Source organism: Cibotium barometz, chromosome 24, assembly GCF_041138505.1.
Source record: "Cibotium barometz isolate CiBa-2024 chromosome 24, ASM4113850v1, whole genome shotgun sequence".
NCBI classification, from domain to species: Eukaryota; Viridiplantae; Streptophyta; class Polypodiopsida; order Cyatheales; family Cibotiaceae; genus Cibotium; species Cibotium barometz.
In genome coordinates this window covers 28,258,945-28,281,262 of record NC_141069.1, presented here as the reverse complement: position 1 = coordinate 28,281,262, position 22,318 = coordinate 28,258,945, and the positions used below count along the sequence as shown (strand labels likewise).

The 22,318-nt window shown below is 40.3% G+C and overlaps 1 protein-coding gene across 2 annotated transcripts in view; it reads right to left on the bottom strand.

The window, feature by feature from the left end:
- Window positions 1–18,124: 18,124 nt before the first annotated feature.
- The window catches only part of LOC147625115 (uncharacterized), a 5,039-nt gene continuing 845 nt past the window's right edge, over window positions 18,125–22,318 (bottom strand). Inside the window, exons 2-6 of one of the 2 annotated variants that reach the window (XM_086818380.1) lie at window positions 21,820–21,873; window positions 21,257–21,700; window positions 19,463–20,009; window positions 19,150–19,355; window positions 18,125–19,061 (exon numbers count right to left, since the gene is read on the bottom strand). In XM_086818380.1, the coding sequence (XP_086674506.1) occupies window positions 18,666–19,061; window positions 19,150–19,355; window positions 19,463–20,009; window positions 21,257–21,580 (1,473 nt within the window). In that variant the 5' untranslated portion in view covers window positions 21,581–21,700; window positions 21,820–21,873 and the 3' untranslated portion in view covers window positions 18,125–18,665. The remainder of the gene's footprint in view (window positions 19,062–19,149; window positions 19,356–19,462; window positions 20,010–21,256; window positions 21,701–21,819; window positions 21,874–22,318) is intronic. The other variant, XM_086818381.1, reaches the window with a different exon arrangement.

Sequence of the window (22,318 nt, the reverse complement as noted above, 5' to 3'; positions counted from 1 at the left end):
TAATTCTTGCAAAAAATAATGCGAGAACTCGGAAATTACTTAAAAAAAAACGCTAATAAAAATGAGCAATGGTGGAGAGAGAATAATAGTCACCCCCCTTTACGGTCGCCTGTCGAACTGTTGTGCGTTGCGGGCCTCTACCAGGATGCTTCCGGGATGCTCCGATCCACGAGAAAAATGCCTGTGACTCATAACAAGAATTTAAATGATCGAGAGGTGCCTTGTCGGGATTATTTCTTGCGGGAATTATTCTCCTCCCCAGCCGAGAGAGAGGGTTTCCTTGAATTTTTTGATTTTTAATTTCCTAGAAATGAATAATGAAAAAAAAAAATAAATGATTCTTATTTTATTTTATTTATTTATTATTATTTTTTTCCTCAGGCCGTTGGTGGCCGCCTGCTGGTTGCTGGCCGTCTGTCTCGTCGGCTGTTTGGTGGCCGCCGTCGTTGGCTGGCCGGCGCCGCCGCCGTTGGCCGCCCATGGCTGGCTGGCCGCCGCCAACGCACAACTGCAGCCCATTTTCTAGGGGAGCACAATGGCTAACAGCGCCACCAGTAACGCTCCCATATTGGGCATGACAGGAAATCAAGGCCAACAGATGAGGCTAACACACATGAGCAACCGCGACGACCCACCGGACAACTTAAGGCCCGCTACCCCGACCTTGTATCCCCTGCATCCACACAAAATGTGGTGTGGTCTCCTGCGCCTCACTCGTCACTGTGGTCTCCTGCGCCTCTTCGTTTTTTTGCAAGGCAATCCCTTCGTTTTTTGCAAGGCAATCCCCCCCCCTTCGCACAACACCACCACACCGTATACAGTGAGGTCGTGGGCTGGCTGGTCTTCGCCCCACACACACGAGCTTCAACCTGTTTTCGCCGCCCCACCCCCCACACACAGCGTGTGTTTCCAATGTTTTCGTGGGGCTGGTCTGCGCCCCCCACTTCAACACACGTTTCAAATTTTTTTCGCATCCATTCAACGGCGAGTATTTCGTAGCCATTCAACGCAGAAAACAAAAGAAAAACAACCAAAAATTTTCTTACCTGCGATGCTGTGTGTGTCGGGGAGAGAGAGTGAGAGAGAGAGAGAAAGAGTTCTTCCCTTCAAAAGTCTTGGCCCTCCTTCCTCCACACACTCCCTTGTGGAGATGAGGGTGAGGAGATTGTGGATGAAAACCATCGAGTGGGCTCCGGTCCCCCGTTCGCGCGCGGACTCTCACGATCCCTTCGAACCATGCTCTGATACCAGTGTTAGATATCCGTAACGCCGCTACGGGCGTTACCACGAGAGGGGACGGCCTCTGGCTCACCACCCAGCCATAGAGGAAGAATAATGATTGCCCCTCATCCCCCAGGCTATATAGTGTGTGGCCTGCCGTCCACACTAGCCTGGCCGCCCATGACTCCGCATGGGCGTCCTCTCCCACTGAACCCCAGACATAGCCATCCGGTCTGCCGCCGTCGGTCACCCCACAGGCATTACAGCCTACGTGACAGCTAGAGTTCTTGGGGAAACAACTAATGTAGCTAGAGTAGAGGCATGGTTAGGGATGGTGTGAAGTAATGTACCTTCCCCTTGTTCTACTGGAGAAAGCTCCTCCTCTTCTTTTGCTGATTCTGATTTTGGAGAGTAGACTCCAGTTCTTTTGCTTTGTCCATAGCTTCATCATGATACCTTGAGCAGTCTTTCTGTGCCTTTTTTAGCTGCTTTAATAAATTATCCTTTTTTGCCTTATGCTTGAGGTTTAATCTAAGTTATTCTTCATTCTTCTTTTGAAGTTGCTATACCAGGCTTTCGTTGGGCATACTGATATCTATGGTGCCTGGTTTTAATTTTGAAAATGACACCTCTGAATGCCTCAATGATTAACTTTCTGTGCAACTTCGGCCTCGTAGTCTCCTATGGTTACTACACCCATCCCTCCCGCATCATAAAAGTTTAGGAATTTAGTTATGAGAATAGGGTCATAGTAAGGATTCAGAAGCTGCCATTTGTTCTAAGCTGGTTGCCTTTAACCTCTCCATCACACCATCTTCCTTAAAAACTGAGTAGCATTTTGGTGCATTTTGGCGCATGGTAGGTAAACAACCAGGGCTCCTTACCTGTATTCCTTTGGAACACTCGAACGTGTATGCGTTCTCCCTGAAAGAAATTTGAAATAATGATGTATTTATGGTGGATCAAAGCATATGTATGCCATTACTAGTGGATGATTAAGAATCTAATTAAGATGAGATTAAGCTAATTCACACAAGCATGAAGAGGGTATGAATCAAAACACACAAACTGATTTCTCATTCCCAAAGGTGCCTTTTTATAGGCCAAGAGTACATTCTTGAATATAGGAGAGGTGACTTGATTTTAGGAGAGATGGAAAGGAATGTGGAGAGGTGGAGTGATTATAGGAGAGATGGAAAGGAATGTGGAGAGGTGGAGTGAATGTAGGTGGGCACTGCCCTCATTTTTCTCCTTGATTCTCTACAGAGGAGGGCACCCTCTTTTCACCTCTTTGGCTAGATTCTTGTGCCTTTTACATTGCTAAAGCTACATGGATAATGACCTTTGAACCGTGGGCTTTAATCTTGGCTTTATGTCTGGATTATTTCCAACACCCCCTATAAGCCAAACATGAACACAATGACTTATGAACTGACTTTGCTTAACAACAAATCCTCCTTGATACATTGAGATAGAGTCCCCCCTTAATCACAACATAGGGTGTGTGTTTCCCACAAACGTAAAGCATAGCCAAATATGACTTAGATAATGCTTTAAAAGGCATCATAAGAGTCATCTACATCTTCACACACTTGAGTAAGGTTGGTTTCTTCTGCAAAACAGTGTTGACTTTCTCCTTTCCTTTCTTCTTGTCCTTGAGGTAGCACCTTTGAGATGAGTAGTTAGTCTTTCCACAATGCACACATGGATTGTTGGTGAAGCAGTCTTTAGTAAGATGATGTGTTCTTCCACAGCTTGCACACTTCTTCTTCATATTGTTGGAGGAGACATCATAGGCACCTCCAAAGTCATCTTTGACCCACTTCTTCTCTTCTTCCTGCAAAGAGTTAATCACACTTTCCAAAGAAGGAATGGGTTCCTTCTCTTTAAGCACAGTGACTATTTGATTTAAATTTTAAGGCATAGCCTTTAACAATATGGCAATAGCATCTTCTTCAGTGAGCCTTCACATACACAAGTTGAGTCATAAGACTCTTAAGTCTATTGATTAGTGAAGCCACAACTTCACTATCTTCCATTTTAAGCTCATACAATTGCATTTTAAGACTAATTTTGGAGTGTTTAGCCTTAGTACCAAAGATCTTTTCTTCAAGTGTGTCCTATGTCTTTGCAGCAATGTCATCATCATCAATGTAATGAATGTAACCATCATCAAGTGCAGTGATTATGATGCCTAATGCTTGCTCATATTTGTCTTGCAATGCAGCAGTGGTTGCTCTAGTAGTAACAACAAAAGTTTCATCTCCATCAGGTTGTGGTTTGACAAGACTCCATAGATTCTTCTTCATTAAGTACCCCTTAATTTTGGTTTGCCATGTGTGGAAACCTTGGCCATTAAACTTATCTAGCATTTTAGATGAAGCCATGAGAAGGTCTTACCACTAAGATGAACCCAGGGCAGTGTCTAATCTCTTACAATTGTGATTAATGGAAGTAATTATCCTAAAATCCCAATTACATTGAGATAAGCACCCTGTTTTGTATGCAAAAAAACTATATGTCTTTGGTGGGTACAATTAGGGTAGAAAATGAGAGTAAGAGTAAAAAATGTATGCATAAACATCAATAGCAACTCTCGAATGTTGGGTTAGACCAAGCAATGGTCACCAAACACTTCAATTATAAGGATTGCTCACTGTTGGCATATGCAGGGGGTACCCTGATTTGGAGTGCTCAAATGGAGTACCAAATAAGAAGGGCAAATAAGAAGGGAAGCTTGATGTGAGGCTATATAAGGCTTTAGCAACACATGAATTGAATATTTTCAACTTGAATGGCTCAAAAAACCAAGTATGCAAAGATTAATTGAGCAAATTGAAAAGTGTTTCTTACTGTGATATTCTACAAAAAACAGGTGACTGATGATCTCCCTTGTGTAGCCTGTGTGGTTAATCTTTTTGAAAACCCTTTTAGGGTTTTGAAGCTGGCTTAGATAGGGCTACAAAAGCCCTCAATCCATTTCTTGAATGACTCACACTTCAGTGAGTTATGGACTCTGAAAGCCGATGGTGTCATTTTCAAAAAAACGCAGAAATATGCAGCAGCATGCAACAATTCAAAGCAATTGAGGAGCCTCGACTGTGCGCGTTGATGTGTTGAAGAAGCTCCAAGTTGTAGATCACCAAATGATGAAGTGTGCATAGAGATCTAAGCCCTCCAAGGAGTGTGTGTGTTGTGGGAAGAAGAGCTAGATTAAGCTTATGATAAAAAAACTTAATGATCTATTGATAATATTGTGAAAGGTGATTAGAGGAGTGTAATTAAGGTACCAAGGGATGTCCTAGCTCTGATACCATAAAAGAAAATTGAACTAATGATGTATTTATGGTGGATCAAAGCATATGTATGCCATTACTAGTAGATGATTAAGAATATGATTAAGATGAGATTAAGCTAATCACACAACCATGAAGAGGGTATGAATCAAAACACATAAACCGATTTCGCATTCCCAAAGGTGCCTTTTTATAGGCCAAGAGTACATCCTTGAACATAGGAGACGTGACTTGATTTTAGGAGATATGGAAAGGAATGTGGAGAGTGGAGTGATTGTAGGAGAGGTGGAGTGAATGTAGGTGGGCACTGCCCTCATTTTTCTTCTTGATTCTCTACAGAGGAGGGCACCCTCTTTTCACCTCTTTGGATAGATTCTTGTGCCTTCTACAATGCTGAAGTTATATGGATAATAACCTTTGAACCTTGGGCTTTAATCTTGGCTTTATGTCTAGATTATTTCCAACACTCCATTTGTTTCAACATCACCCAGCCAACTCAATAAATAACTATGCTTAGTTACCCACCCTTGAGCATCCTGTAACAACCTATATGGCACCTTTGGTACTCCTTTTAATCCCTTGGGTGGTGCTTCCTGATGTTTTGACTCCTTGGAAGACACACCCTATTTCATTGTCATCTTTGCACTCGATTCAGTGCTTGCTTGGGTTCTTTGGGACATTTTTGATGCAAGCAAAACTTCTTATTAGTGAGAAAAATTTTGGGTTTTGTTTTCTCTACCTTCCATTCATAATTTTAGGCTATCGATATACAACTTTTTATATGCAATGTAGTACCCAAGTTTCCTGATGAACTACGCTATACCCTTCCTGACAGGATTGGAACTTTTGATTGGAAAACCCCCTTTCGGGGCAAGTTCCAATGGCCCTTGTCCCACTTTTTTGTGTTTAAAAGTGGTGTTCAAAATCCTGGAGATTGAAGACCCACAAGATGTCTCTCCCCCTGCCTAGACCCAGTACAGTCCTCCACGAGTGTGGATGCCCAAATGAATGCAATCATTATAATAGCCAAAGAGGGTGGGTGGATTTAAGGTTTAAGATTTTGTTCTCTATGTCACTTTCGGGCTCTACCACCATTTGATGCATTGGGGTCACCCTAGGAGGGACTCGTTGTGGTGGCAACACTAGAGGTGGTAAATGGTTTGTATCTCCCCCTGCCTATAGTGGATTCTAGGATTGCACTTGTAGTGCAGGTAATGCCAATGGCATTTGTGGAGCTGGTAAAGCAGGAGCTCCAACTACTTGATTCATCCTTAAAGTGGGACTGAGTCGGTAACACCTGTTGGTGTCATGGTTACCCATGCAAGCACAATATCCACACCATAGGTTAGGTCTGGGTTAGAGATAAAGGCATTCCGTAGTCATATGATTTGCTTTATAGTATGCACACCAAACCATATCCCTACGTGGATATAGAGATGGGGATTGCCCATCTCTTTTGGAACCAATTTATACTAATCCCTGAGTTGATTCATCAATCATCCCACCAACTCCGCATCCTCCTTCTTTTCATCAGTTTTATGGCTTTAAGATCCACTTTTAGAAGGAGTTTTGAATGATGTTTTATAACCATTAATTTCCTTTGGGGGTCTCATTAGATTATCATCATAATCAATGGCATCTAAGGCACATTCATTGAACGTCTGATGTCTTCGAGCGTAGAGGGCATCATGAAGCTTCTCGCTCTGTAAACCTTCTAAGAATAACGAGATCAACCGTGTTTGGCTAGGCCTTTACTCAAGCTCACAACGGTTATACAGTATTTTGCCCAGTTGATGTATTCCCTTATAGATTCACTATCCTTTTGCTTTAGAGTGTTTAACTAATTAATAGAACTCCATTTGGCTCCAATTTTTGCATAAACTATAAGGAAGGATTGTTCCAAGTCCTCATATGTTGCCTTACTTTCTGGTTCCAGAGTACGAAACCATTTAGCTGCACCTTGTTTAAGTGTGAAGCCAAAAGCTCCGATCATCATTTACACTCAATGTTTCACTTATTTGCTCGAAAGTTTCAATATGACCATGGACATCGCATGTGCCACTGAACTTGGTCATTGCTTTTTTAACACACTCCAAACCTTGGATGTTGTCCTATCTCACCCACATTCTCGAGATACAGGAGCATGCAAGTGAAGTTTGGAAGCTGGTTCTCTACTGCCTGCTATTTACTGCCCTAGCAATAGCTTCGGCCATTCTTATGGCATCATCGGCTCATAGCATCCCTACTGGTGGAGGAGTTGTAGTACCCCTAGAAATCAGTGCGTCTAGTCCCTTTTGTCCATGTACATCCATAGTTTGAAAACCGCTTGTTCGAGCTGAGTGGACTTTTGGGGCAGCGTATAATGGGTCTACACTCTCAGTCCCAATAGGTCGAGCCATATGGATTGGTCCAAAAGTGGTAGTAGGTAGTCCCATGCTAGCTGCAAAGGTAGGGGGAAATGTAAAGCCATCATATGATAAAGGAGGTATCGTTGTGTGTACATAAGAGTATAGGACAGGTCCCTTCTCTCCCTCAATGTGAATTCCTTCTTCTCTTATTATTTTGCTAACTAGCGCTACAGATGCATACTCAGGGTTGATGCGTCCTAGACTATACGTAAACTCTGGAAATCCACTGGTTGCACCAATACCCCATGTGCCTTTGGATTGTGTCTCTTGCACAACTTCTTTACCTTTACTAGTTCCCGGTAATGATTCCCCAAATCCTGATTTCGTTGGCACTTCTCCTAAAGCTACTTTTCCACCGGCTCTTTTGTGTACGTGGTTAGAGACTCTTGTTGAAGAAGCCTCTGCAACTTCGATTGTGTTGCTTAGTACTTTGGAGATGATCCTCGGTAGTCCACAGCAGGTCCACCTTGCTCACCAAAAGATGAGACTTGCCTTAAATCTAATATCTTTACGAAGTGGAAGCCTGTGTTTGAGGGGGTTTGTATGCCCTCAAACTAAATTCTTTCCTTGCAAAGATAATAGCCTATTAGGGCACTTACCAGCACTTACCATAGTGGTGGTTGTTGAGTTTTCTTGCTAAGAATGTGAGAAGCTCTTCCACAAGCCCCCGATCGGACACTTGGTTGGAGAGATTTGAGCTCTTGTAGCAGCTGGCAACTTTTCTTCTCTCTGTAAAGCCTACAAAGTGATTAAAACTTCAAATATTCAAAAGTGATTAAAAGTGGGTTTGAGGCTTGGAATGACTCAACTTAGGTATCCAAATCCCAAATCCAAGCTCGAATTTTGGATTAGATTCCAATTACTCGAGCTATTCTTAGATTAAGTTTACTAATCACTCTTTGTAGGGTGATTAGTGATGAATACTTAACCCAATACAAAAATGCTTGAAATGCATGCAATTCTAAATGCTTCTATTGTACTTAAATTGCAAAGCAATTAACTAGTATTGGATTAATTAATTAGTTTTTAAGCTAAACATCAAATTTTGGGTGAATAAGACTCTTTGTAAACGGGATTAAGGCCAAAAACGAAAATCAAATTTTTCACCCAAATTTAATGCAAATGCAAGATTAAAAGTTATTGTATTAATGAAATTGCTAAGCTAATCATTAATACAATAGTTAGGAAGCAATATTGAAGCATAAAACCTACTTTTGAAAAAAATAAATCTCTCAAGAATGGGCCAACAAAAACACATTTCTTTTTTTTCTTCTTTTTTTTTTCTTTTTTTACAACGACGATCAATTCATCAAAAATATATTCTAATCAACATCACAAGTTCCTTGTCATCATGGCTTGAAATAGCTATGGTCAAGAGTGTGTCATTAATTAATCTCTAAATCTTCATTTAAAGCTATAAAATGACCTCTACAGCCATGATGACAAGTTCCTTGTCATCATGGCTTGAAATAGCTATGGTCAAGAGTGTGTCATTAATTAATCTCTAAATCTTCATTTAAAGCTATAAAATGACCTCTACAGCCATAGTGTTTACATCAATGAGATACAAAGGGGCTTGTCATTTGGATTATTTAGAGGCAAAAGTGTTGAGCCGTGATTCCTATGAGAGAGAGAGAGAGCGCGCTTAAAATATATCTTAAAACATATGAAAGTACAAACATGCAAGGCTCTAATTTTGAGTGTGCTCTCAATATATTTAAAGGCCCATGACTACATGTATACAAATAAATGTTTCTTATTTTATTGACACAACTATACATGAGAAAGAATATGTTAAAGCAAATATGGACATATCTACATAAATTTCAAATGAGCATAAATGATAATTTTAAACATTACAAAAACAAAAGCATAGCTTAAACAAATGTAATAAGAGCTATAATTGATTGAACACAATCCTAAACATGAAGCGCAAAAACTGCCAGCGGGGGCCGTGGCCACCACCTCCGCAACGCTAAGCACCTACTCCGCCTTCTACCCAGCCGCCCACGCCTTATAGACCGCCCGAGTGAGCCACACCTCCGCCCGGGTGGACACGCTAAGCACCTCCTCTCCCTACGAGCAACCCCTTGCGACGTGCCTTTGATGCAGCGCAAAAGAAAGATAGCGCAATGGAAGATTAAAGCAAGAGAGAGCAATGGAGGGAAAAAAGGCGCTGAGACCTGGCTTGCCTCCCCGTCGGCAGTGGCGCCAGTGTCTTCTCTCACTCACTCTCCAGAGAACACGACACTTTTGAAGGCTCAACAAAAGAGAGAGTGTAGAGCTAGCTTACAGGTCGAGGGGGATGATGCAACGCCAGAGTCCATCTTGGTCTTCCCATGGGAGACTCTCCAAGCCCTGGAGGGAGGAGCAGAGGCCAACGCTTCCCTTCCTCCCAACGTTCGTCACTAATACAGTCTATGCAGCACCTCGCTGACTGCCGACAAAATTTGATGTTGTCCCCAATCAAAAACACATCCACCTAGCTCCGAGAATGCTTCCCCAGGTTAGCAATCCTCAAATACATTCCTTGGATCTTCCCAAAACATGTCAGCTACCCTTAGTTGACTCATTTTTGACATAGCTGGATAGTGCTGCTTCTTTCAACCCAGCTCACTACTAATTCAACTGGATCTACACCTCCAAAAGCTCAGCCATTCCTCTGAGAATGCTTCCCCAGGTTAGCAATCCTCAAATACATTCCTTGGATCTTCCCAAAACATGTCACCTACCCTTAGTTGACTCATTTTTGACACAGCTGGATAGTGCTACTTCAGACCCAGCTCAATACTGATTCAACTGGATCTACACCTCCAAAAGCTCAGCCATTCCTCCAAAAAGCATCTCCTGACCCCACCTGACATCCACGAGCCTTTCAGGCACCTTTAAAATCAAGGGATTTCACATTACACACACTTTGCTGACAAAAGTTGACCCCATAGCTGACCTCAACTGACTGTGCTGACTATTCTGATTTGGACTCAGCTGACTATTAACTACTGACTCCTGTCTGTCAGAGCTGAGTGTCAAACTTGACTTCAAACCTCTAACCTTCTATTCAAATAGATTATATCTACCCATGCGGCCCATTAGCTGACCATCCTTGATGCACATATGACTGTTTCTAACACTAAACTAGCCTAGTTATTTTTGAATCCTATTCACAGTGGATGATTGTTTAGCAATGGGAGCCCTGACTTCCTAAACTTTAGACATGCATCCACAGTTGTTCAACTCAACAAAATCAATCAAGATAAAACAAACCAAGCTCTATATCCCAAGGTCTCATTGATCAAAACATAGGTTCAAGCCTTGAACGTTTCCTAGGACATGGGTTCAAAAGAGAAAGAGGAAAATGTCATATCATCAGGTGTTACAAATGTCGCACGGAGGGGCACATTGTATTAGAAAGTCCAGAGAAGAAAAAGAACTCCACACATGTGGCTCGTGTTAACATGGTTGAAGACGATGATGATGATTCACTCAAGCAGCAAGAGGGTAATTCCAATCCTGACTATTTGGATGAAGGTAAGATTCATATTCATGTCTTGTTGAGAATTCAAGGAAAAATAAAAGAAAAATAAATTTTTATTTTTTATGATGATGGTAGTTCTCGTGATTTCATTTCCAAAAGGCATTAAAAGCACTTAACCTAGATGCATCACACTACTCTAGCTATAAAGTGAAAGCTGTATTTCAAGGAACTAAGCATAATTTCACTAAAGAGGTTAAGAATTTAGAATTAGAAATGAACTCATTAAAAGATAAGATAACATTTTGCAAGGTGTTTGATGTCATATTAGGAATGCCATGGAGACATGAACATTGAACTCTCAGATTGATTATGACACCCATATAATATGGTAAATGAAAGATGATAAAGAAATTTGTCTCCATTGTCAGACTAAGGGTGATTTAGGTCCCCTTTTAACTTATACTCAAGCTAAAGGAGCTATAAGAAAGCTTTGCCTCATGCACCAATTCCTACACTATTGGATTTTCAATGACCATTCTTCATGGTAGTTACTTCTGTAAGGGACAAGATTTTAGTTTTGTTCTCGTGCAAGATAGACATCCCATTGCCTATGAGAAGAGTTATAAGCTTAAACTTGCAAAATTCAATTATAGTACATATGACAAGGAATCAGTTGTTGTCGTTCATGCCTTGAGACATTAGAAACATTATTTAATGGGGTCTAAATTTTTAATCAAAACTGACTAATAGAGCATTTTTCATTTGTTGATATCCAACCTTTCATTTTTGACCGCCATATCAGATGGGATTCATTTATTAAGAGTTTCCAACCCATGAACTAATATCAACCAAGGAAGAAAAACGTTGTGACAAATGCTTTAAGTAGACGTCCTAGTATCCATAGCATCTCTATGATTGAGAGTGAACCTTTGAGTCCTATGAGAATGACCCTAATTTCTCTTAGGTTCGGATCAAGCTGAGAGATACTAATTGGAACCCTATTGGTGATTACTCGTGTCATGATGGTTACCTTTTCTTTGAGAGAAGAGATTATGTGTTACACAACCTTTTAGATAGTCGATATTAGAGGAAATGCATCAACCACCATACATGGGTCATCCAGGTGTTTCTGCTACTTTATAATTAGTGTCTGGAGAATTCTTTTGGCCTTATCTTAAAAAAGATGTAGCAAAATGTATCATCGATGAATGTTCTATTATCAAAAAATTAAAAGCTATAAAAGTAAGACCCAAGGAATTCTCACATCTCTACCAATCCCAAATGATACTTAGGAATAGATATTAATGGACTTCATCACAAGTTTACCTACTACATCTGATCATAGTGACATGATTTAGACTATAGTGGACTGTTTAAGTAAGAAAGCCTATTTCTTACTTTATACGAAACCATTGACTTCTCAGCAAGCCATTCGAAGATCTTTGTGCATCATGGGTTGCCAAAACTGATTGTTTCTGATAGAGACTCTAGATTATATATTAATTTTTAGATCACCCTTTTCTCCAACTTAGGCACTAAGATAGACTTCTCCATTGCTTTCCATCCAAAAACAAATTGAAAATTTGAGGTTACCAATAGTACTATCTTGGATCTACTTAGAGTCACGTTGCCCAACAACCTAATTCATAGGATAAGTACATTCATCTTCTGTAGTTTGCTTACAATAATACTCCTCATTTGGCTACTGGTCAAGCACCTTTCGAGATTGTACTCATCCTGTGTATGAGGATCCACCTCTTATTGAGGGTGGGGAGGAAGTTTGATTCCAGATCCTATCATTGACCAGCAGATTACATCAACCTATACTAGCAGCAACAAATCAATATACCAAATACTTGGTGACTTTTCAAATCATCCTCGTGAAGATGCAAGGTGGGTGCTTAAGAAATATATTCGTGCCTTTCCTAAGATCCTTTATTCTTTTCAACAAACCCACAATTGAGGACAATTATAAACTCAAGTAAGAGGGAAGGTTATGAGAATGTATTTTAAGCTCTCTGTAAAATATTGTTCTACCCTCTTAGATAATTCGGGGACGCTTGGATTATCTTTGTGTCATGCCAAATTATGTTAATATCATGGGCAGTGTCATTGTAAATATTAATATGTTTGGTGTACATTGATGTATGTTTAGGGCCTCCAATGTCTGTTACAATTGGTTTGTATGGTAGGGTGATTCCTAGGTTACTTACGTATTGCAAATATGTGTGTGGTGATGGTTTATATGCCTATGGAATATTTTTACCAATTTATTGTTGGATATTTTATAGGTAAAGAGGATTCAAAAGATTGAGGATGCACACATTATTATTTGATGGCGCACATTTTTGGAAACAAGCTTTGTATATATTTGTGCTAGCTTGTGCATAATTTGATTTAATCAGAAGCTTGAATTTATCAAGCTTAGACTTGAACATTCAAACTTTAATATCTTTATAAACTGTTATATACTTTAACCCTAGCCTCAATTTATGGACACTCTATTTTGAGCATAAGAGAGTGCCGTTGTGTAAGGAAAAGCACATTTTTTGTATTTTTGGAGGTTGTGACCTATTATTGGAATGAAATCACGTAAATACTCAAGTGTGGGAAGAGACCACACACATGGGGGAGAAGATTGCACCCATTACTGTTTCGTTTTCATGAGCTAAGTATTTTTGCAAGTTATTTTATTTAATTCTTGAATATGTTAAACTTATGGTTTTTGATATGTTATTTTGGTTGAATTATATATTTCTTGCAAGTCTCTATTTTCGTAGAAGTGGATCCATGTCAGTCTCACACACACACACACGCACACACACACACACACACACACACACACACACGCATATGCACACGCACACGCATGCGTGTGCACACATATACACATGATTATATATATTATATATAATATTATGTTTTATTATGTTTAGACACAAATACCTATATATATATGTGTGTGTGTGTGTGTATTTATAAATATAAATAAATTTATATTTACACATACATACACATGTAATTTCAATTAATTAAATGTATACATATACATGTGTATTTATAAATATGAATAAATCTATATATACACACACACATATACATATAATTTTAATTAATTAAATTATAATTTAGGTTAAATTTTAATGGTTAGGGATGTGTGGTGAGGTGTGCTCACTCTCAAAAAAATGCATCTTACATGTAATATCAATGCATCTTACATGTAATATCTTTTTTATTTTCAATGAGAGAAAGACGCCCACACTTTGAAGTTTTCCTCATGAAGCTCATCTTTTAAGAGGGATGCCCCTATTTTTCTCTCAAGGAAATCATTAGGTAAGAAGGGATAGCTCTCCTTTCAAAAATTGAGATGAGATGAGATTTGAAAATTCAAATTTGAGAAAGGGGCAGCATGAATCTCTCCCCTATCTTCAGGCTTAGCCCTCTCCCACCTCTCCTTTGCCCACGTGGAAGGGGAATAGCTTGTGTTTAATAAGAGTATAGATTATCATTTTTGTTTGATCTTCAAAAAAACCTTCTCAAATTGATTAGAGAAGGAAATTTTCCTCTTTAAAAATTCAAGATTTAGGTATAATTAGACTAAACTATGAAGCAAGTGCTTGTTCATATTTACACTTTCTTCTCATTCCACAATGAAAAGCCATCATGTATACTAAATAACGTTATGGGTTTTAAAAAAATATTACAAACTTGATATATATAGTTTGTAAGTTTTATGTGACTAGTGGTCCCCCTCCCCCTTTAATCACACTTTTATGGCCCCACTTCTAATCCCCACACCACCATAAATTTTCCATGCCTTGATTTAAAGCTCACCACCCTAAGGATTTCTAGACTTACCCCTCTTTCTTAAGTCCTTTGGTATTCTTTTATGAGACATCATAAAACTTGGATATGATCTGATCATAAACCATATATAAAGAGAAAGAAGCAAAACACAAGCATTGGGTACAATCTCCCTCCCTCCCCCTCCCCACCCCCCCATCCCCCGCGATAAAGTGAGTGGCTTCATCTCCCTCACGTAGGTATTTAAATCGGTTCAAGCAAAACTAAAGCCTTCAAGAGCCAATAATAACTTCTTTCTCCATTGGGTCTTTTATACAATATTAATAACTATAGTGATGGCAATATCACATTGCTATTTTGCATAAAAATGTAAGTTTCCATACACATGCAAATGCATCGACCTAAATGTACAAGCCAAAATGGGGTGTAAATCAAAACCATAATAGATCTAAATATCCCATGAAACACCTCGATGATGTGTCTTTGCATGCCGTTCGCTCGCCGGTCCTCGGTGGAGTTGAATAACCTTGAACTATTCCACTATTCATCTATGCTTATAAAGACATTCCAAGTGTATTAGTTATCACAATCAATTGAACTAATCCTAATATAAATGCTAGATAAATAGTCAATATAAATAGTCAATATAACACTAGATGCTTGGTAGTGACCAAACATAAATAGCCAATAACTCTAGATGGAAATCGCGCATAATACCAATCACTTTGCATGGCACACTACCAATAACACCCAATTTGGTTTAGTTAGGGATGTTTAAGTAAATTATGTGTGTACTGTGCAGCGCTAAGTAGTGGTGGGTATCGTGGTGGGCGATGTCATAATAGATATATTGCGACAATAGTGTTACTAGTATTAGATCTTGCCTACCATGCTAGTGCAATGCTAGTGTTATTTTGGTAGTATGCCACCACACTAGATGATTAGCATTGTGGGAGATTTACATCTTCATACTGATGTATAGCTATAAGGGCCATGCAAACACATGCAAGCCCTTCATCTCTCATAGATACATCTTAAACAACCTCCATGACATTACCTTCAAAACTAGATAACATGTGTGTGTGCGCGTGTGCGTGTGCGTGTGTACACACACACATACATGTATATATTTACATATAGATAGGTATCTATCTGTAATGTGTCAATTAGCCTAGATCTATTACATGTATGACATGCAATCCATGCATTACATAGGGCATGATATGTGTGTGTGCATGTGTGTGTGTGTGTGTGTGTGTGTGTGTGTGTAATATATACAAAGCGTATGGTTGGGACCATGGCTATACATAATGTGAAATGTTCCTATGCTAGAGGCATGGATTCCAAATGTATGGAATGTGTGAATAAATGCATTGAAAAAATGCTAAAATCATAGAAGAGTCCTTTGGCTTCTTAGATTTGATTGACTGAAGTTACACTTTCATGGACATGCATGTGTATATGTGTGTGTGTGTGCATGTGTGACAAAGAGAGACATATATGTTTCCTTCTATCCTGGTTTACATGCTTATCGTCTTTTATGTACAAAAAGGAAGAGAGAGAGTGTGTGTGTGTAGAGAGAGAGAGAGAGAGAGAGAGAGATTGATATTTTGTCAACTCTCAAAGGACTCATCATGTGTGTGTGTGTGTGTGTGTGTGTGTGTGTGGGTGTGTGTAGAGAGAGAGAGAGAGAGAGAGAGAGAGAGAGAGAAAGAGAGAGATTGATATTTTGTCAACTCTCAAGGATAAGGACTCATCATGCTCATGAGATAATGACTTTCCTATATATAGCATTTTTCAATGTTGGTGTTATTCATTATATCTTGGAGCTATGTACACATAGATCTTGCACCTTTTATTAGGTACACATTATATTAGAGCTATGTACACATAGATCGTACACCTTTTATTAGGTGCTGATGTTATCTATCAAGACATCAACATGGTAAGCACATGCCTAGCCCCTTGATATGTGAGAGTGAAAGGCGCTGATGAGCAAGCTTCGCAAGCGACCTTGACAGTGGGTAAAGCGTATTTGTGGGTAAGGGAAGAGAGCTTAAGAGAGCTTGGAAGTTTGAGAGAAAGAGAGCAAGCAAGAAAGAGATTGATTCTCAAAGTGGGGAGAGAGAGGGACTATACGTACACTCCTTTTGCAAATGTATAATCATGCCATATTCATTAGGAAAGTGTTGTTGTCAAGTACACCAAAGCCCAAGCTTCTACAGGGCCATAAATAGACCAACCTCCCCATCCTTTTCACCAACATAAGCTTCAGCTTCTCCAAAACCTCAATCGGCGCAACACCACCAACCACACGAAGCCACCCTCATTCTCCAATAGCACATAGACTCATTCTCAGCACCACCTGTAACCCGAAATGGCTACAAGCCCCTGGTAAGAAGACCAAGCCGCCGACACTCCAACCCCAATGCTAGCAACAACAAGGCCACACCACCGCTCGCTTGAAGCAACTGGCAACAACGAGAAATGCCACCGGTATTCCGACAAGCAACAACCAATGGAACGGCACTGGTGGTATTCCAACAAGTATCGACCAATGTAAGGCCTATATCCACAACTTCTTGACAATCCGATTAGTGCAGAGGTAACCACTTCACCTTCGCTTATTTTGGCTCCCCACTAAGTTAGAGCACTTCCCATGAGCACCAAACCAAGTTTGAAATGGTGAGGATGTGGGACTCCAATGCTTGTGAAGCAACCTAGCTATACCAAAAGAAAACTAAAATGAATATCTATAGCTTTACCTTTACAACTTTCTATCCTCTTGAAGGAATAACTGCTGACATGTGCTTGTTTGGAAAATTACTTAAGTACCTTGTAGCTATATATATACCTAGATGAATCCAAGAACATGCCCAAATCCACCTTTTTAGGAACCTGCATGTTATATACTCATGGTATATGACTTAACTCGTAATGATATATGTTCATGGGTCTGAATGACTAACTTTTATGTTACAAGGTTTGTATTTGGCTCAAGTGCAAACAAACAATGACAAACTCACTATTAAGTTGAATTAGGCATTCAATTGAGCTGGATAAAACTGAAAATAGCAAAATTTGAGTGAAAAATACTAAAAATAAAAAACTGGTCAAAAAAGTTGGCTGAAATTATGTTGTCTTTAAAATAAATGCTTCATTTCTCATGTATTTCTTTTATTCGGGGGTGTGAGAAGGGCTTGGTACAAAAGCACCATATACACACATCTTACACACATGAGAGTTGCCAAACCTTAATTGTCAAAGCATGTTAACCAAAACCTGATTGCTAAGTGTGAACTATTCTCATCCAAATAAACATTTAGTGACATAAATTACTTAGTTTGCATAGTAGAATGGCCACTAGACAAAAGGAGCTTATAAAATCCAAGATCACATCAACACTCTTTCATACCTACTACTAATCCTTGAATTTAGTGGCCTAGGATGCAAGTTAATACAGACAACTAAGGTCATTATTAATAAATCCATGTGAATTGACTATCCATAACAAAATGGCTATTTATAGCAACAGTGGGCACTATATAAGTGAAACATGGGTTATTATTGTCATAACCTCATCATTGGTCAAAGTTCAAACAATACTCCAGCCACACATGCCAGAGCATCGATCAGCGTGCATAAATTACTTGGTTTGCATAGTAGACTGGCCGCTAGACATGAGCATGTCGAAAAGGAGCTTATATGTCTGATCCACACCCAGCTGCTAAGTGGAAGAAGGCACGCTTCTCCATTTTCTATCCCTGTACTAAATTACAGTAAAGACAGGATGCATACATATAAATGCATATGTAAGTATGTAAGCCAGCAGGAGAACTGTTGCAGAAAAAATGTGTCACTACAGAGTCTAAACATACAGTAAAAGCCTCTATGTAAGTATGTTCGCCAACAGGAGAAATGTTGCAGAAAAAAAGTGTCACTACAGAGCCTAAACATACAGTAAAAGCCTCTATATCAAACCTGTCCAAGCTAGCCAATACAGACAGATATCTGCATTGATGGTGGCATTAGCAAGGATTTTTTTTTTTTATGTTTTTGAAGACCAAGGACACGATCTCTTGTTGCAGGTCAAGCACTAGACAAAACAAACAAAGTAGACACCTAGAGAAGTTCAAACCCTGAACTTCAGGCATTCTATCCCCACCCCGTGATGAAGAAAGCTGATCTGTGCAATCTTTTCATTCCTGAAGCACATGCACACATCACAGACGAGAATTCAAGGTGAAATATACAAAACATTTCTCAGGACGTCTTACATCACTCGTGCCCAACCTGTCCAAGAAAGACCTCAAGAGAACAGAAATTTCAAGATTAAAAACTGCATGCATAGCAACCCTCAACAAAAGCGAACTGAGGAGAAAATCTGGGTTCACACAGGCATTGACCTTCATAGTATTCAGCCTCCTTTCAACACCACATAAGAATACTGCTAACAGTGGCTTAATAGCGATATGAACCTGTGTCGTAACCTTGATTCCCGGGATGAAGCATGCCCGACTCATATCCTGAGTTCCTATATGAATGCGAAGAGTTATGGTATCCTCCTTCACCTCTTAAGGAGCCATAGCCTCCTCCCAGTCCATCGTTTCTATCAGCTGAGCTGACACCATAGCCTAGCTGCTCGCGGGCACCATTACTAAAACCACCAGGCATTGGTCCTCCCATGTCGTAATTATAGTATTTTGGACCCGATTGTGGCTGCTGATGCTGATATTGCTGGTATTGTTGCTGCCTAAATTGTGCTTCCTGCCTCAAAAACTCTTCTCGGCGCTTCCCTTGTTGTGCTCTAAGCGATACCATCTTCTGTTGGTACTGTTCTTGGATGTCTCTCATGGACTGTCAACCAAAAACTAGAAGGTAAGTGCTTTTCTTCAAACTTTAAGGAACATCCACAGCATTCAAGGAAGTTTGAAGGACTTCAAACCTCGCGATGCCTGGCATTCTCCTTGTCCTCTGCATCATTTAGATCCTTCGTAAGCTGCATCATCTCCTGTACAAACTTGTATTCGAGTGTTTCAAGGGTCTGGGTCATGGACTGCTGGTCATAGCCCACCTCAACTTCTGGACCATGATCTTCCTCTTTGACATTCAGGACCCCCTTCTGAATTGACCTATCTTCATATTGAGAGCCTTTTCATACCCAAAGGCAAATAAGAGCCACAAACAAATTCTGTTGCAATATACAGTCGACGCAAATCCAAAAAATTCACAAACAAATGATAGTCCTTACACCTTACCTCCTTTATGCCCCCCATATGAAGCCACTGGAAAAGAGCCATTCTGACTTCCTGCCTCCCATTGGCGCCTTGCCTCCAGCTGACTCATCTGCTCAATGCTGCTGTGTTGGCCATCACCATAATAAGGACCATCTTGTCCAGAATGTGGTTGCATATTTGGGTCATGCTGTGTTCGCTGACTGGCGATGTGCTGCATTTGTGCTGCAACCATCGGATTCACATTGGGCCCACGGTTGTGTGAGCTATGTGACCTGCGCGAATTTTGTGGCTTCCGCTCATCCTGCACATGATCGAGCAGTCGCTTCACTGCATCTACAGCTTTTCCAATCATCACTCGGTTGTTGCCTGAAATCCGGACAAAAAATGATCCATTTCCAGCTGCTACATTGTCCTCTAGTTTCAGACGGCATCCTGTATCCTTCTCAATCCCCTGTATAGTGGCACCTGCTGTTCCAATGATTCTAGGTTTCAACCTTTTATCTTTTACAGGAATCTTTTCCACAATTTCGCTTTGCCTGCGATTAACTCCCAAAGTTGAAGGGCAACCCTGCCACAAAAAAAAAACCAACCAATGAGCCACTACACACATCGGACTTGTCACGTCATATTAGCACAGTTTTGCAAGCATAAATCGTTGCTCGTATAAGTGTCTGCGTAAAGAACTAAAGAGACAGGAAAAAGCAGAGCTTCAAGTCAACATTGTACACTTCTAGCATTTCCAACTTCATCGCAACGTGAAGCAACAGCCCAGCGTCACTAGCGTGATACAGAAAGGCATCTCATTGATACATGCAAAATCCACAAATTGAAGAAAGTGCACAAACTAGCTTCTCTATTCAAATCCTCTGCAAGGTTGACTCATAGTATTACAGTAGCTACAACTTGAATTAGAGAGAAAACAACGTTAGGACCCACTCTTCATTGGCAATTGTAAGAAAATATTTTGAAGAACTGATGTGTTGAAAAACTAGAAGTGTGCAAGGGTCCTTGAACTTCACTAGAATTTTCCTCCAAAGAGCAACCAGCTTCTGCTGTGCCTGAGCATATGCAGTAAGAAATGTACTGTGGCCCCAAGTAGGTATGGAAGGCACTGCCAAGTTGAGACTGTCTCCAGAAAATGAGAAGCCAGTTCATACATGGGCACAGAGTGAACCTCGTGGAGCACCTTTGCAAATGTTCTAACAGTCCCAATTTACATCATTAGAGCACCTGTACATGTCCTCCAACTCTGTCGCCAATGTGTAGGCCATTTGCAGCAGCCAGTTCACAAACAGTTAAGCCTACAACTTTTTTCATGTTTTACTAAAGTTTAAAAAAAACATCAGTTACCAATTAGCCATCGCAATCTTGTTCAATACCTCACATATACCGTTTACAGCCATCCCCACTCCAGAAAATTGCCCTGGTAAAGAAGGCCCTTCTGCACGAGTATCGCAATGTACGCAAGAACATCACTGAATATCACGTTAGAGATGATGGCACTAACATCTCCCGTGTTGCACATTGTAAAGACACAACCTTGGCGAAATCGTAGTGCAGGCAGCCTAAAAGCCAGTTCAAAAGACTGCTGACGATCATCAGGTTCCCTATTTCATTGTTGACAAAGATAGCTTAACGCTTAGAAGTATGTCTTGCAGCCAGAATTCTGTGTACATGGAAGGGCACTAGCATGTGGACATGACACTAGGAACCCTGAGCACACATCCTTTGCGTACTACGGATTCTGAATCTACCACTGTATAAGAATAGAGAAGCAATTGAGTTCAGTGATTACCTGAGAGGTTTCAAACATACCTGAGAAAAATGACCATACTCGCCACAAATACGGCAAATGAGCTCCTCTTCTTTTTTTTTCTTCCAATTTCTCTCTATGGCTTTGGCTTTGGCCTCCCATACTTTGGCTTCCCTACTTGTGAAATCAGTGGGAACTGCATTGGGATCAGGGGGACCATCATCCTCGTCAGGTTCACCAGCACTTGCCTCCGTAATTGACCTCTTTTTCAAACTGGGGTTATCTCGGGCACTCTCATTGGCAGGCCTCACAGGCGCTGTATACTCTTTCCCATAAACCTCTTTAAACCATTCCTCATCTCTTTCATCATCCTTTGGTTCAGCCATTGATAAAAATTCAAAAAGACTGTTTCCTAATTCTCAAGGACACCTTGCAACTCGGGATTTGCAGAAGCACCGGTAGTGCTACACCACTGCCTCACTACTTTTCAGCACGTGCTGTCAATCCTTATAGAACAAATAAAGCATGTTACCCCAGAAGGCGCTACTGCTTTAAAAACTTTATTTAAACGACCAAGTAGCTTGAGTAAAAATATAGTCCTCAAACTGACTCCAGCTTTACTTACCTTAATTTTCATCCTATGCTTAGCAGCATCACATCCAAGATTGACAGTGCAAACCTGAACCACAAGCAGGAAGGCTTGCTTTCATGCGAGTTTCTTCTCAAACTTTAAAGCAGAAAGCCCACAAAATTGCATCCAATGCTAAAGTGAAACAATGCTACTCAACATTGCAGCTACACAATGCCAAGGACCTGGCATCCAAAATTGCATTCATATCCAACTTCTCTTATAGAAAATCATGAAGATGACAATTCTCACAAAAATGAAAATTTAAAAAAAAAACTCGAGATCTGCAACAAGTGGGCTTCGGAGCGTCAGTCACCACAAATGCATGAATGCATTCAATGTAAGCATGTACCATTACATTCAAAGGCAACTTAAAAAGCAATACTCAAGAATTGGTTTATACCCATCCTAGCAGCCCCAAACAAGTATTCTAGTCAACAGTCTCAAAGCAATCTATGCATCGCAGGTGCATATGCAGTACATAATACAATGGAAG